Here is a 13,290-nt window from a genome sequence, read left to right on the forward strand (position 1 = left end):
CCGTCACCTGTTCGGGTACACTCTGGGAGAATTTAGCATGGCCAATGCACCTAACCAGCATGTCTTTGGGTCTGTGGGAGAAAACCAGAGCACCCAGAGGAAACTCATGCAGACAGGGGGAGAACATGCAGACTCCGCACAGACAATGACCCAAGCTGGGAATTGAACCCAGGTCCCTGGAGCTGTGAGGAAGCAGTGCTAACCACTGTGCCACCGTTCAAGCATATTGGAACATATTCATAGCATACATCTCCTAACAGTGTATTGATAAGTATGCAATTAAAGCTCACATTAACATTACTACTCAAAACACAACAAACATTCAAAGTAAAATACATTTATTGATTTCTCAATATATTGTATACAGAGCTCAAGGAATGGGGGTCACATTGCAATGCACATAAATATACCATTTCTGCAAACAGAATCTTGCACACAGGGCTGCTACACACAGATTTTTCATCAGACCAAATATTTGACCTTTTATTTAATAAACTGGAAATGTGTCACCCTTCATGATTCTTGTTCCATTTTTATATTATCACAGTTAATATTTGGAGTACAGAAATGTCAATCACATTTGTTGTCATTGAATAGAAGCAGTGGAAACTTCTGAACACAGGGCACACATACAGGTCTCACTAGAACTAAATCTCTCATATTCTAAAAAAAACATATGAATTAATCTCTCAAAATTCACCACAATAACAAGTCCATAACCGAACCACAGCAATCTGAAATTCAAACGTTCACATGAAAGTCAGATTCTTAACCACCAACTTAGCCATCGCAACATCCTGGTGCTGATGAATTTAATAGTCCCAACCCCGAATGCATCCCTCTCAGTTAATCATTCTCATCTCTGCAATTCTGGGTCTATGTTAATAATGCATGTGCATTTGCAGCAGATCAATGGCAAGCACATAACTGATGACTTCAAGCTTAATGTCCACCAATGCTGGTTCCAACCACTCTGTACTTATTCTATTTGTAGCTCTTCTTTCAGTGGCAGTCCTGACCAGCGTTCTGCTTGCCCACTTCCATTGTTTTGCTCCAGAAGAGAGTATAGAGAGAGAAACACAGATAGAAAGAAATAGATGCAGAAAAAGTAAGAGAGACTAAAGTGTAAATTGGAAGAAAGGTTAATACAAAGGGTAACAAAGCAACATGCCACAGCAAATATGATGGGCCAAGTGGCCTCATTCTTCTCCGTAACAATTCTGTGATATTTTCAAGTGGAAGACGAAAGGAATAGCACATATCTAGATTAATACAGCAGGTCCTAGAAGGGAGTGGGGAGAGATGATGATGGCAGTGGTTGGGGAGGGGGGGGGGGGGGTGCTTCCTAAATCTTGTCATCTCAAGATGGACACAATTAGTGTGTTCATCTTTCCCCAGTCTTCCCTATTCGTGACTGTCCAGCAAGCTCAAAGTGTTTCATTAGCTATATTGAGAACCTGAGGATGCTGTATCTGTTCATTCTTCGTCTTGAGATTTCTGCCCAAAGGCAGGCCCTTGGTGATTATTTGCTGCATCACGGCTAAGTGCTGTGATTTCTACCACGGGAAGGGTGAGGAGGCAGGCCCTCGCCCTCAGCCAGAATGAGGATCAGACACTGTGCTGGTGGCATTAATCTGATCCACATGCTAGTCTTCTAGCCAAAGAAGCCAGCCAACCCCCCAGTCCTATCACATCTGACAGAATATTCAGCTTCAACTGCAATCATGAAAAATGTCCTCAGACCACATGATACAGAAACATAGAAACTCGAAGCAGGAATAGGCCATTCGGCTCTGCTCTGCCATTTATTATGATCATGGCTGATCATCAAATTCAATATCCTGATTTTCCCCCCTTCCCCCTGAAGCACATATTAGAAATAAATTTGTTTCCTTGATACCGATAAATCACTCATTCAAATTGGATGGTCACAATCCACAAACATGATATCCTTAAATCATAAATCACAAGTGTGAGATAGGTAAATAGTTAATGAAAGTCATCAGAACTCTAGGAATGTGTTAATAAAAGGACAAGGCAAGCCTTGTGCTTAAAAAAGTGCTCTCTTTGAGATAGTGTCATAAAACAAGGAATGCATTACAAAGATTTATTTTACAGAATCAAAGTATCCCAATCCTGTATCCAATCATTTAAATACTAAAGAGAATATATTGGAAGTTGAAGATTTTCTTTTGGTACACAAACCTCCTAGGACTAGCAATACTGGACCACCCATAGAAATGTGTAACAATATAATACTAAACTAGCACTTAACCAGAAACAGTGCAAAAGTGTGAATTAATTAGATTGCCTGAACTAAAAATACGAAGGTACAATCTGCAAATCAATGTTGTAGTGCTATGGACATGAAAGCAAATCTAGTGATCCATGTATTGTACAGGTGTGATGGTAAAAGGTAAAAAACATGATTCACTGTGACTTAACTAACTGGTGTATCCAGATATTTAAAAAGGGAATTGTCATCCAATGCTGTTTTGTCAAGTTTGAAAATAATGAGGCATTTACTGATGCATTGGTGACCATATTACCAACCAATGTATGCTATTAACCTTTTTTTTCAGAAATGTATTTGCTTATGCCAAATAGGCTGTGCAGCCATGTCCTCTAGCTAACATGGTTACTTGGGTTTTGTGACATTAATTTGTCTGTTGCAGGATCTGAGTCAATGTGCATCACATTCCAATGCCCCTTTAAACAAAAGGCATACACTGTATTTACATATGAGACCTGAAATTGCACATTGCGCTGCACATCAATTGGAATTGGAAAAGGTGATCTGTTCATTCTTAGTGGTTATCGTATTTTACATCCATAAACAATTTAAATTGACTTTAGGATTACCATAGCATGTGGCAATGACCTGCAATGCTGGAATGGTATCTTTCAAAGGTATTATTGGACCTGTACACAATTAGCAAAGCAGGTCATGTAAACTTCAATGGGTTTTTAAGCTCGTTGTAAAAAGATGACTTATTTCCATTGTAACTAAAGTACGTACAAGTATTTGGAAGTAACGGAATAATTTTTGGTTTGAACATCCAATATGAAATCCCACAATGCCTTCACGTATTTGGACATTTCAGATCTCAGTGAAGTTCACTGCCAAGTTAAACTGCAACAGGATCTGTGAGCATTAAGGCTGGTGACCCTTTTGACATGAAAGCAAGAGGTAGCTGTCGGACACAGCTGTGTTGTTTCAAAATTCGTCTCTTTTCTTCAATATGATATTTGCCACTAATTCTGACACTTCTTGTTTGATGGGTGCCATGGGATCTTCAGTTCGCCAAACCTTTGTCACCTGACCCTTTGGGTTAACCAGATATTTCCAAAAGTTCCATCGAGGTTCCATCTTTGTAGTATCTAAAATTGAGGTAATGCATAAATAATTAGTTTTTGCGGTTCAGAAAGCATGGACCAGCGGCAAACTTCTGAGGTCAACTTAAGAGTTGGATAAACCAGAAAAAACATTGGACTAGTATCAAAATAGCAAGGGGTCATTCACAGAGAACCAGAGTGATTAATACTGTGGCCATTGCATCTTGCAGTGTATATAAATGAACTGAAGAATAAGATAAAAACAAAGCTAAATTTAGGGATGATAGCAAATTGGGAGAAAGGAACATTTATTCACTCAATAGAAAAGCAAGCCAAATGTAGAGTGATCTGGGTAGGTTGGGAAAGAGATTTATGAGTGCAGAATAATACCTACTTTGGGCACACACAGGCTAATGAGACTATGGAAGGGAAATAAACAGTTGGAATATAAACAAAACGGCCCTAGGCTATGTAACACAACAGAATAGTAGGGTCTGTGGACATTTGTGGAGAACTCATGGATACAAACAACAGTGTGCCAGATGTCAGATGTCTGATCTCGTGTAGTCAGAGGAATTGGACATAAATTCAAGGTGAATGGGTGTAGCCACATTTGAAGTACTGTGTATAATTTTGGGTGCTGTATTATGGTAAGATTATCCAGCCATTGGAGGCTGTGAAACAAAAGACAACAAAGCTGACACCCAGCTGATGCAATTTAAACATCAGGCTGGACTTTACGGTCACCCACCAGGCGTGTTTTTGGCAGTGGAGCATATAAAATAGGTAAGGTGGTTAGCTCATTAACTTCTCACCCACCGCCGAGCTTCCCCCATAATATGCTAGATGGGTGGGTGCCAAAATTGGCAGCCTGCCCATCATAAATAAATAATTAAGGGACATTAGGCAGTTGCACTGTGTGCAACGAGGGCTCCATACAACACCCTCTTCCCCCTCCCTGGGTCCTTATCTAAAACCCCAAAATTACCTTCTGGGGGAGCCATGTTCCTCTTCAGCCTTCTTCCTTCAGTTTTGGCAGTGCCCTACTGATTCCTGGCGCTGCTGAGAATGGTGGAGCTGCTGGCCAATTGGACTGACCAGCAGCACCTGAGGTTAGGGCTTCCTCCAGGAAGTTAGGGCGCAAGTCAGACTATTCACCAATTTAGCCTGCCTGCAGTGTTTTTCAGTACAGCTATTCCTTAAGTAAGTCTCACTCCCCTATTCTTTCCCCATTGTCCTGTAATATATTTCCCTTCCCATATTGCTTCAATTCCCTTTCAAGTATCAGTATTGAATTTACTTCCATTGCACTTTCAGACATTGCCTTCTGGATCACAACAACACGCTGTTTTAAAATAAAATACATTCTCATGACCGTTCATTTGCCAATCATAAATAGTGCTATACGGGTAACTGACCCTTCTGCGGGTAACCATAAGACCATAAGACATAGGAGCAGAATTAGGCCACTCGGCCCATCGAGTCTGCTCTGCCATTCAATCATGGCTGGTTTTTTTTCTCATCCCCATTCTCCTGCCTTTTCCCCATATCCCTGATCCCCTTACTAATCAAGAACCTATCTATCTCTGTCTTAAAGACACTCGATGACCTGGCCTCCAGCCTTCTGCGGCAAAGAGTTCCACAGATTCGCCACTCTCTGGCTGAAGAAATTCCTCCTCATCTCTGTTTTAAAGGATCGTCCCTTTAGCCTGAGGTTGTGCCCTCTGGTTCTAGTTTGTCCTACTAGTGGAAACATCCTCTCCATGTCCACTCTATCCAGGCCTCACAGTATCCTGTAAGTTTCAATAAGATCCCCCTCATCCTTCTAAACTCCAACGAATACAGACCCAGAGTCCTCAACCGTTCCTCATACTTATTCCAACAAAACAATTCAGGATCTTGATCACCTCTCCCACCTCTACTGGGACTGCTGGACAATCAGACAGGCCAGCTATTTTCCAGAGTCAGATTCATTCCCACTAAGGGGCACATGTCCCACTCTCTGCTTGTTTAGACCTGTGGCAGCATGTTACGGCTGCAATGCAGGTTGTTTTAGGCATGTCGGCTGTTGAATACTTAATTCCTGTATTGACTTATATTAATGCTATCATTATACAAAGGTCTTTGTACTGCTGACCTTTTTATACTGAATAGTAAACACTGCAAATTCCAGACTTCAAACCACAGTAAAAACTATCATAGAATCCCTACAATGCAGAAGGAGGCCATTTGGCCCATTGAGCCTGCATCGACAACAATCCCACCCAGGCCCTATCCTCGTAACCCCATGTATTTATCCTGCTAATCTCCCTGACACAGAGGGGCAATTTTATCATGGCCAATCAATCTAACCCACACATCTTTAGACTTGAGTCCAAGGGTGCTCCTGCTTAGTTATCCCTTGCAATAGTGGCATGTCCCTGCACCAGCCCAGGGCTGGACATGTTAGGGTGGATGACATACAATTGCTGAAGCAGATGCTTATGGGGAACTGATGAATGGCAGAAGAAAACATGGTGGATCATGAAAGCTCTATAAGAACACACTGAAAGTTCAACTTGAAGCAGAACAGTAGGGTTGTTTATTACCGAGGAGCACTGGTCACTGATAGTCCACAATTGCTCAGTGAAGTGAAGGACTTTTAAATATTATGCTTACTGGTGTGGAAGCAAGATGTGAGACAGGAGGATCAGAAAATCAGATAGATCAACAGGAAGACCTCCTCCAGAAATATGCTTCAGGGCTTTCAGTAAACAATGTCGTTAACATTACAACTTGCCCAGTTGTCATCAAACACACGAACTTCAGCTCCCTTCACAACTGGCAGTGTAACTGTCTAGTACAGGTGACACTATTATCCACTATCTAAAATGTCCATAGTTAAGCCTTTTACTTGTTTCTCGTAAAGGTAAAAAACTTGTCTGGCTTTCTGTATGGGTGAATGGTTTAAGGCACCAGATGACTTGAGGCCTTCAAGAGGGCATTAGCTGATTACTTAAATAGAAACAATGTGCAGGGTCATGGGGAAAAGGCAGGGGAATGGTACTAAGCCATGATGCTTGGCACAGTGGTTAGAACTGCTGCCACATAGCGCCTGGGACCTGGGTTCGATTCCCGGCTTGGGTCACTGTGTGTGCAGAATATGCATGTTCTTTCTATGTCTGCGTGAGTTTCCTCCCATAGTCCGAAAGACATGCTGGTTAGGTGCATTGGCCACGCTAAATTCTCCCTCAGCATAGCTAACCAGGCACTGGAATGAGGCAACTAGGGGATTTCCACACTAACTTCTTTGCAGTGTTAATGTAAAGCCTAATTGTGACAAGAATAATAAATGAACTTAAACTTACTTGGAGAACTAGGGCAGACATGATGGGCCATATGGCATCCTTCTGTGCTGCAATAATTCTGTGATTCTATGACTGCTAACCCCTTCCTTTCCAAAGGTTGTTGCATTCAGCTCATTCTCTAAGGATGGGGGTTTGAATCCCATTTCATTTCCAGATAGCTTTCATAACTTGTGTCACCCTGAGGAAATTCTCTCTGTGCCGTTTCATATAATGCAGTAGAACTTGCTGTATGGACTGCTACTCTCTACTCCCTCCCCCTTATCTCCATCTGGACATGTAGTGGTATGCCATCCAGCGGATGGAGGGCAGTCTCGGGCTCCATCTTAAGCTCTGAAATTTCCACCCTAGACCGTAACAACTCTCATTATAAATTTTGTTTGATAATGCTCCTGTGAAGCACCTTCGGACATTTAACTAACTTAAAGACACTATATAAATGCAAATTATTGTTGCATTTAAAAGGTAGATACTATTCCCACTATAAAGTAGGAAGGCATGGTTGTGGGGGGAAGGTAATTCAGAGTCAATGAAAGAATCACTCACTTCAGTGCTTAAATAGGACCAATGGGAAGTGTTGCTGTCTAACATGTTATTACATTTAACAGTGGCTAAATAAGATTTATTATTTTCAGCAGTTATACATCAGCTTTGAAAGCTTTGTTTAGCATACATAATATTTACACTATGGCATTTCCTGTCTACAGTTGATGTCCAGAAGGGCAGTAGGAGGAACATCTTTAAGCTCACAGCTGGAAGCAGAAAATTCTGAGTGAGAGTTTAACAGAAATCTTTGTTTCCTCGTTGGCCACAGGTGAGGTCCCAGAGGATTGGAGGACAGCCAATGTTGTCCCGTTATTTGAAAAGGATAGCAAGGATAACCCAGATAATTATAGGCCAGTGAGCTTGACGTCAGTGATAGTGAAATTGTTGGAGAAGATTCTTAGAGATAGGATCTGTACACATTTGGAACTGAATGGTCTTATTTGTGACAGAAAGCATGGTTTTCATAGAAACCCTACAGTACAGAAAGAGGCCATTCGGCCCATCGAGTCTGCACCGACCACAATCCCACCCAGGCCCTACCCCCATATATTTTACCCGCTAATCCACGCATCCCAGGACACTAAGGGGCAATTTTAGCATGACCAATCAACCTAACCCGCACATCTTTGGACTGTGGGAGCACCCGGAGGAAACCCACGCAGACACAAGGAGAATGTGCAAACTCCACACAGACAGTGACCCAAGCCGGGAATCGAACCCAGGTCCCTGGAGCTGTGAAGCAGCAGTGCTAACCACTGTGCTACCATGCCGCCCATTTTGTACGAGGGAGGTCATGTCTCATTAATTTAATTGAATTTTTTGAGGAGATGACAAAAATGATTGATGAGGGAAGGGTTGTGGATGTTGTCCACATGGACTTTAGTAAAGCATTTGACAAGGTCCCTCATGGCAGGCTGGTGCAAAAGGTTAAATCACACAGGATCAGGGGTGAACTAGCTAGATGGATTCAGAACTAGCTTGGCCATAGAAGCCAGAAGGTAGTGGTGGAAGGGTGTTCTTCTAAATGGAGGTCTGTCACTATTGGTGTTCCGCAGGGAGCAGTGCAAGGACCTCTGTTGTTTGTAATGTATGTAAATAACTGGGAAGAAAACATAGATTGTCTGATTAGCAAGTTTGCGGATGATACTAAGATTGCTGGAGTTGCAGATAGTGATGAAGATTGTCAGAGGATACAGCAGGATATAGATAGGTGGAAAATTGGGCAGAAAAATGCCAGATGGAATTTAATCCAGACAAATGCGAGGTGATGCATTTTGATAGATACATTTCAGGTGGGAGCTATAAAATAAATGGCAGAACCATCAGAAGCATAGACACACAGAGAGATCTGGGAGTACAGGTCCACAGATCCTTAAAAGTGGCAGCACAGGTGAAAAAGGTGGTGAAGAAAGCATATGGCATGCTTGTCTTCATTGGACGGGACATTGAGTATAAAAGTTGGCAAATTATGTTACAGTTATATAAAACCTTGGTTAGGCCACATTTGGAATACTGTGTCCAATTCTGGTCACCACACTACCAGAAGAATGTGGAGGCTTTGGAGAGAGTGCAGAAAAGGTTTACCAGGATGTTGCCTGGTATGGAGGGTATTAGCTATGAGGAGAGGTTGAATAAACTGGGATTGTTCTCCCTGGAAAGACAGAGGCTGAGGGGTGACCTGATAGAAGTTTATAAAATTATGAGAAGCATAGATAGAGTGAACAGTTGTAAGCTTTTTCCCAGGGCAGAAATGACAGTTCAAGGTAAGGACGAAAGGTTCAGTAGAGATGTGCGGGGAAGGTTTTTTTTACACAGAGGGTGTTGGTGGCCTGGAATGCACTTGCCAAGTAAGGTGGTTGAGGCAGACATGTTAGTGACATTTAAGACTTATCTGGATAGACACATGAACAGATGGGGAATAGAGGGATACAGGTGGTTGGTCTAGATAGTGATCAGTGCAGGCTTGGAGGGCCAAAGGGCCTGTTCCTGTGATGTACTGTTCTTTGTTCTAGTCATTGTAGACTTCACAGACAGGTAAATTGGCCTGTAAGTTTAGCTCAGTTGATGTCACCTATGGAATAGGTCTTCAGATATTTTAATTTGCATTTTATGGTGCTAGCATTGTAATTTGGGATAAAAATAGTTACATAATGACATCAGCAAAACCACCTACAGTCACATTAACTTAGTTTCCAGTGGAGATTTTTTTTAGCTTTTTAATGATCTATCTGACAGACAGGATAAACAGAGAAGATTTATTGGAAATGACTGTGCATTTATAATGTTAACCACAGTCTGTTCTGAAACTTGTTGCTGAATTGGGTCAAGTCACTTGGGGATTGACCCATCCATATTTATCCTCTATTACTACCTTAGTTTTATAATATTCAGGTTGAGCAAGAATTCAAGTATCACATGAAGGAGTCTTTTAATGATTTAATTTTTGTTCTGGAATTGAAAAATGTGGGTGTGTGAATAATGGGAATCATTTTAATCATGGGAGAGATCTAGCTGTCCTTTAGGTGCATCTTATATGCGTCTTTCCAACCAGCTTAAAATATCAAGCTGATGACAAAAGGTTTGATCTATTTAGTTGTAACTGCACAGAAAAATAATGATCACACTGAAGTGTTAATAAGTCTCTCAAATTAAAACTGAACCATGGTATTTTCTGATGCATTTTATCCAATTACATTAAAATATTAAAGTAAAAATGATTGTCAGCGCTGTTTTTGCATAAATACCAAATGTGCTTGCTCCATATTCCTCAATCCACTATTTTAAGAGGAGTTAACACATTTAAAATAAATTGGCAAAGAAAAACAACAGTAACTTGCATTTATATAACACCTTTGATATAGTAAAATGATAGCAAGTTATGGTTAGGTGCCATATCACGTTAAATTTGACATTAAGCCACATAATAAGTAATTACAACAAATGGCCAAAAACTTGGTCAAAGAGGATAGCTTTAAAAAAGAGAAAGAGGTACAGAGGTGGACAAGTTGAGGGAATGAGTTCCAGAGTAAAGGCAGGGCTGTTTACAGGTGGAGTTGTAAGGAACCTGGACCAGATTTGTTTTGGTGACATGGGTGGCACAGTGCAGCCTCACAGCTCCAGGGACCTGGGTTCAATTCCAGCCTTGGGTGATTGTGCGGAGTTTGCACATTCTCCCGGTGTCTGCATGGGTTTCCTTCGGGTGCTCCAGTTTCCTCCCATAGTCCAAAGATGTGCGGGTTGATCGGCCATGCTAAACTGCCCCTTAGTTTCAGGGGGATTAGCAGGGTAAATACATGAGATTATGGGGAAAGATAGGGCTTGGGTGGGATTGTTGTTGGTGCAGGCTTGATGGGCCGAATACCTTCCTTCTGGGGTGGCAAGGTGGCACAGTGGTTAGCACTGCTGCCTTACAGCGCCAGGGATCTGGGTTCGATTCCCGGCTTGGGTCATTGTCTGCGCGGAGTCTGCACGTTCTCCCCGTGACTGCGTGGGTTTCCTCTGGGTCTTCCTGTTTCCTCCCACAGTCCAAAAGACGTGCTGGTTAAGTGCACTGGCCATGCTAAATTCTCCCTCAGTGTACCCAAACAGGCGCTGGAGTGTGGCGACTAGGGGATTTTCACAGTAACTTCATTGCAGTGTTAGTGTAAGCCCACTTGTGAGACTAATAAATAAACTTTAAAGTTAAAACTGCACTGTATGAATTCTATGATTTCCATGACAAACAGGAAGCAGCAGAAACAAGCTGACAGCGGAATGGATTTTAAAGTTTAATACACACTGGTTTTAAACTGCTTTGGCCATCAATAGAAAATAAATTAAAATAAAATGTTCAATGATTTGTGAAGAGGCAGAAGGGGATGACTGACTTTTATTTTAAGCTCCTCCGTCAACATGAAGGCACGTCTTGGTATGATTGAAGTTGCCTTACCAATGAGATAGCGAAATGCAGGCTCACTCTCGTTCCCGAGCACTTTGATCTTGCCGAAAACGGGGAAAGTGACTCCATAGTTGCTTTTCGAGAAGCTGTCGATGTGGGAGTTGGTGGCGGGCTCCGATTTCCCGAACTGGTTGCAGGGGAATGCCAGCACGTTGAAATGCATGGGCCCCAGCTCCCTCTGCAACTCTTGCAGGGCCTGGTAATTCCTCTCTGTGTGCTCGCACTTACTCGCCACGTTTACAACCAGAGAAGCCTGGGGACGGAGCACCAAACAAACACATTCAACTCACTGTTACTGCACAAAGCGACCAGCGCTCCCACAACAGCAATAACAAACTGCTCCCAAGGCAGGAGAGGAACGCGATCATTATCACTTAATACAAAAAGATAAATAGTATTGGCAAAGCAATGGGCGTGAACTGAAAATAAAATGCAGACGTTAGTTTACTTTCGACAATACACACTGTAAACAGTCAGAAAAGAACAGCAGACGCCGATAGATTTATACACTGCACTATATTAAAAAAGGACTCTTGTTTAAAAACTCGTTCAGCAATGCAAAGAAGCCAACAGGGATCTGATGCAACTCACTTTGCCTCTGTATTTCTCCAGGGAGATGAGCTTCCCTTTGGAGCTCAGGACTTGGAACGAGTAGAAGTCTTTGTTTTTGGGTTTGAACAGTTTGAATTGCAGGAAGCAGAGAGCGGCCAGGGAGAGCAGCATACAGGTGAAGACAGCAAAGACCCGGCCTTTGGGTGTCCAGGGTTTCAGCATGAAAGCAGACACAGACTCCATTGTGCTGGGGGAGAAAGAGAGAGAAGTGGATCTGGGCGGACTGGAAATGAAGCTGTCCGGGGGATGGAGGGAGGGGAATGGGAGAGAGGGGAGGGGATACTAGCATACATGGCAAATTGGGATATACAGTTACATTCTGCATCAATCCATTGCCCTTCCCCTTAGCACCGCAGACCTCGCTTGCAGGATTTGGGGAAAAGTGAAATCTAAATCCAGACTGAGATGTTGTACAATCCATCAAAATAGTATCCATTGTAATTAAAATTATAATCTTTCATTTTATTTATTGGACATGTTTTTCGCTTCATTTACACAAAATAGCTGAACTCCGTTCCCGTTTTCAGTATCCTGGAAGGGGGTTGGGGTTACCCAGAAACTGAACTGGACCAGCCACATAAATATTCTGCGAATTCTGTGGCCTGTAACTCATTATACTGACCCCCCAAAGCCTGTCCACATACCATTGATGTGGAGATGCCGAGGCAGAATTAAATCACAAATGTGAGGAAATCATAGAATCCCTACATTGCAGAAGGAGGCAATTCAGCCTATTGAGTCTGCACCAACTCTCCAAAACAGAATCTTACCCAGGTCCAACTCCCCCGCCCCATCTCCGTGTATTTACTATGGCAAATTCATCTAACCTGCTCATCTTTGGATTGTGGGAGGAAACCCACGCAGACATGGGGAGAATGTACAAACTCCACATAGACAGTTGCCTAAACTTGAATCGAATCTGTGTCCCTGGCTCTGTGAGGCAGCAGTGCTAACTACTGTGTCACCGTGCCATCCACAAGGAGCGATTCCTTGGCCAGTAAATTGCAGCTCCAAAAATACACAAGAAATGCGATACCATCCAGCTCAAAACAGTCCACTTGACTGGCAATCCTTCCACCATCTTAAATATTCGCTCACTCAATGATGTATGCACAGTGGGAGCAGCACCTTCAACAGCATATTCCAAAACCCATCACTAACACCCCAGAAGACAAGGGTAGTAGATGTATGGGAACACCATGACCTGTAGTTTCCCTCCAAGTCACTCATCCAGACTTGGGACTATGTCACTATTCCTTCACACTCATTGGGTCAGCATCCTCAAACTCCCTCCCTAACAGGACTGTGGGTCTCCCTAGACCACATGGATTGCGGCGTTCAAGAAGGCAGCTCACCACCATCTTCTCGAGGGCAATTAGAGATGGGCAATAAATGCTGGACTAGCCTGCAATGCCCACGTGCAATGAACAAATAAAGAAAACATTTTGTCTACATTGAATCGATTCTGTTCCAAGTCTTGGAAGTTTGGTATACCAGCTACGGTAATTTTAGGGT

The 13,290-nt window shown here is 42.5% G+C and overlaps 1 protein-coding gene across 2 annotated transcripts; it reads right to left on the reverse strand.

The window, feature by feature from the left end:
* Positions 1-491: 491 nt before the first annotated feature.
* On the reverse strand, positions 492-12,003 carry gpx8 (glutathione peroxidase 8 (putative)). Of its 2 annotated transcripts, XM_078219212.1 has the most exons (3): positions 11,755-12,003; positions 11,155-11,416; positions 492-3,381 (listed from the first exon to the last, which is right to left on the reverse strand). In XM_078219212.1, the coding sequence occupies exons 1-3, from the start codon at positions 11,956-11,958 to the stop codon at positions 3,218-3,220; spliced, it is 630 nt and encodes a 209-aa protein (XP_078075338.1). In that variant the 5' UTR covers positions 11,959-12,003; the 3' UTR covers positions 492-3,217. The 2 variants fall into 2 exon arrangements, with proteins under 2 accessions (XP_078075338.1, XP_078075346.1); XM_078219220.1 differs by lacking the exon at positions 11,155-11,416.
* Positions 12,004-13,290: the final 1,287 nt, after the last annotated feature.

This window comes from Mustelus asterias, chromosome 1 (assembly GCF_964213995.1).
Source record: "Mustelus asterias chromosome 1, sMusAst1.hap1.1, whole genome shotgun sequence".
NCBI classification, from domain to species: domain Eukaryota; kingdom Metazoa; phylum Chordata; class Chondrichthyes; order Carcharhiniformes; family Triakidae; genus Mustelus; species Mustelus asterias.

Bases quoted from the DNA above. Each gene is read 5' to 3' on its own strand.
- gpx8 (XM_078219212.1), bottom strand. From the start codon at position 11,958: ATGGAGTCTGTGTCTGCTTTCATGCTGAAACCCTGGACACCCAAAGGC. The intron at 11,417-11,754 runs GTGAGTTGCATC...CTCCGTCCCCAG, and splicing joins TGGAGAAATACAGAGGCAAA to GCTTCTCTGGTTGTAAACGT. The intron at 3,382-11,154 runs GTAAGGCAACTT...CCTCAATTTTAG, and splicing joins TGCATTTCGCTATCTCATTG to ATACTACAAAGATGGAACCT.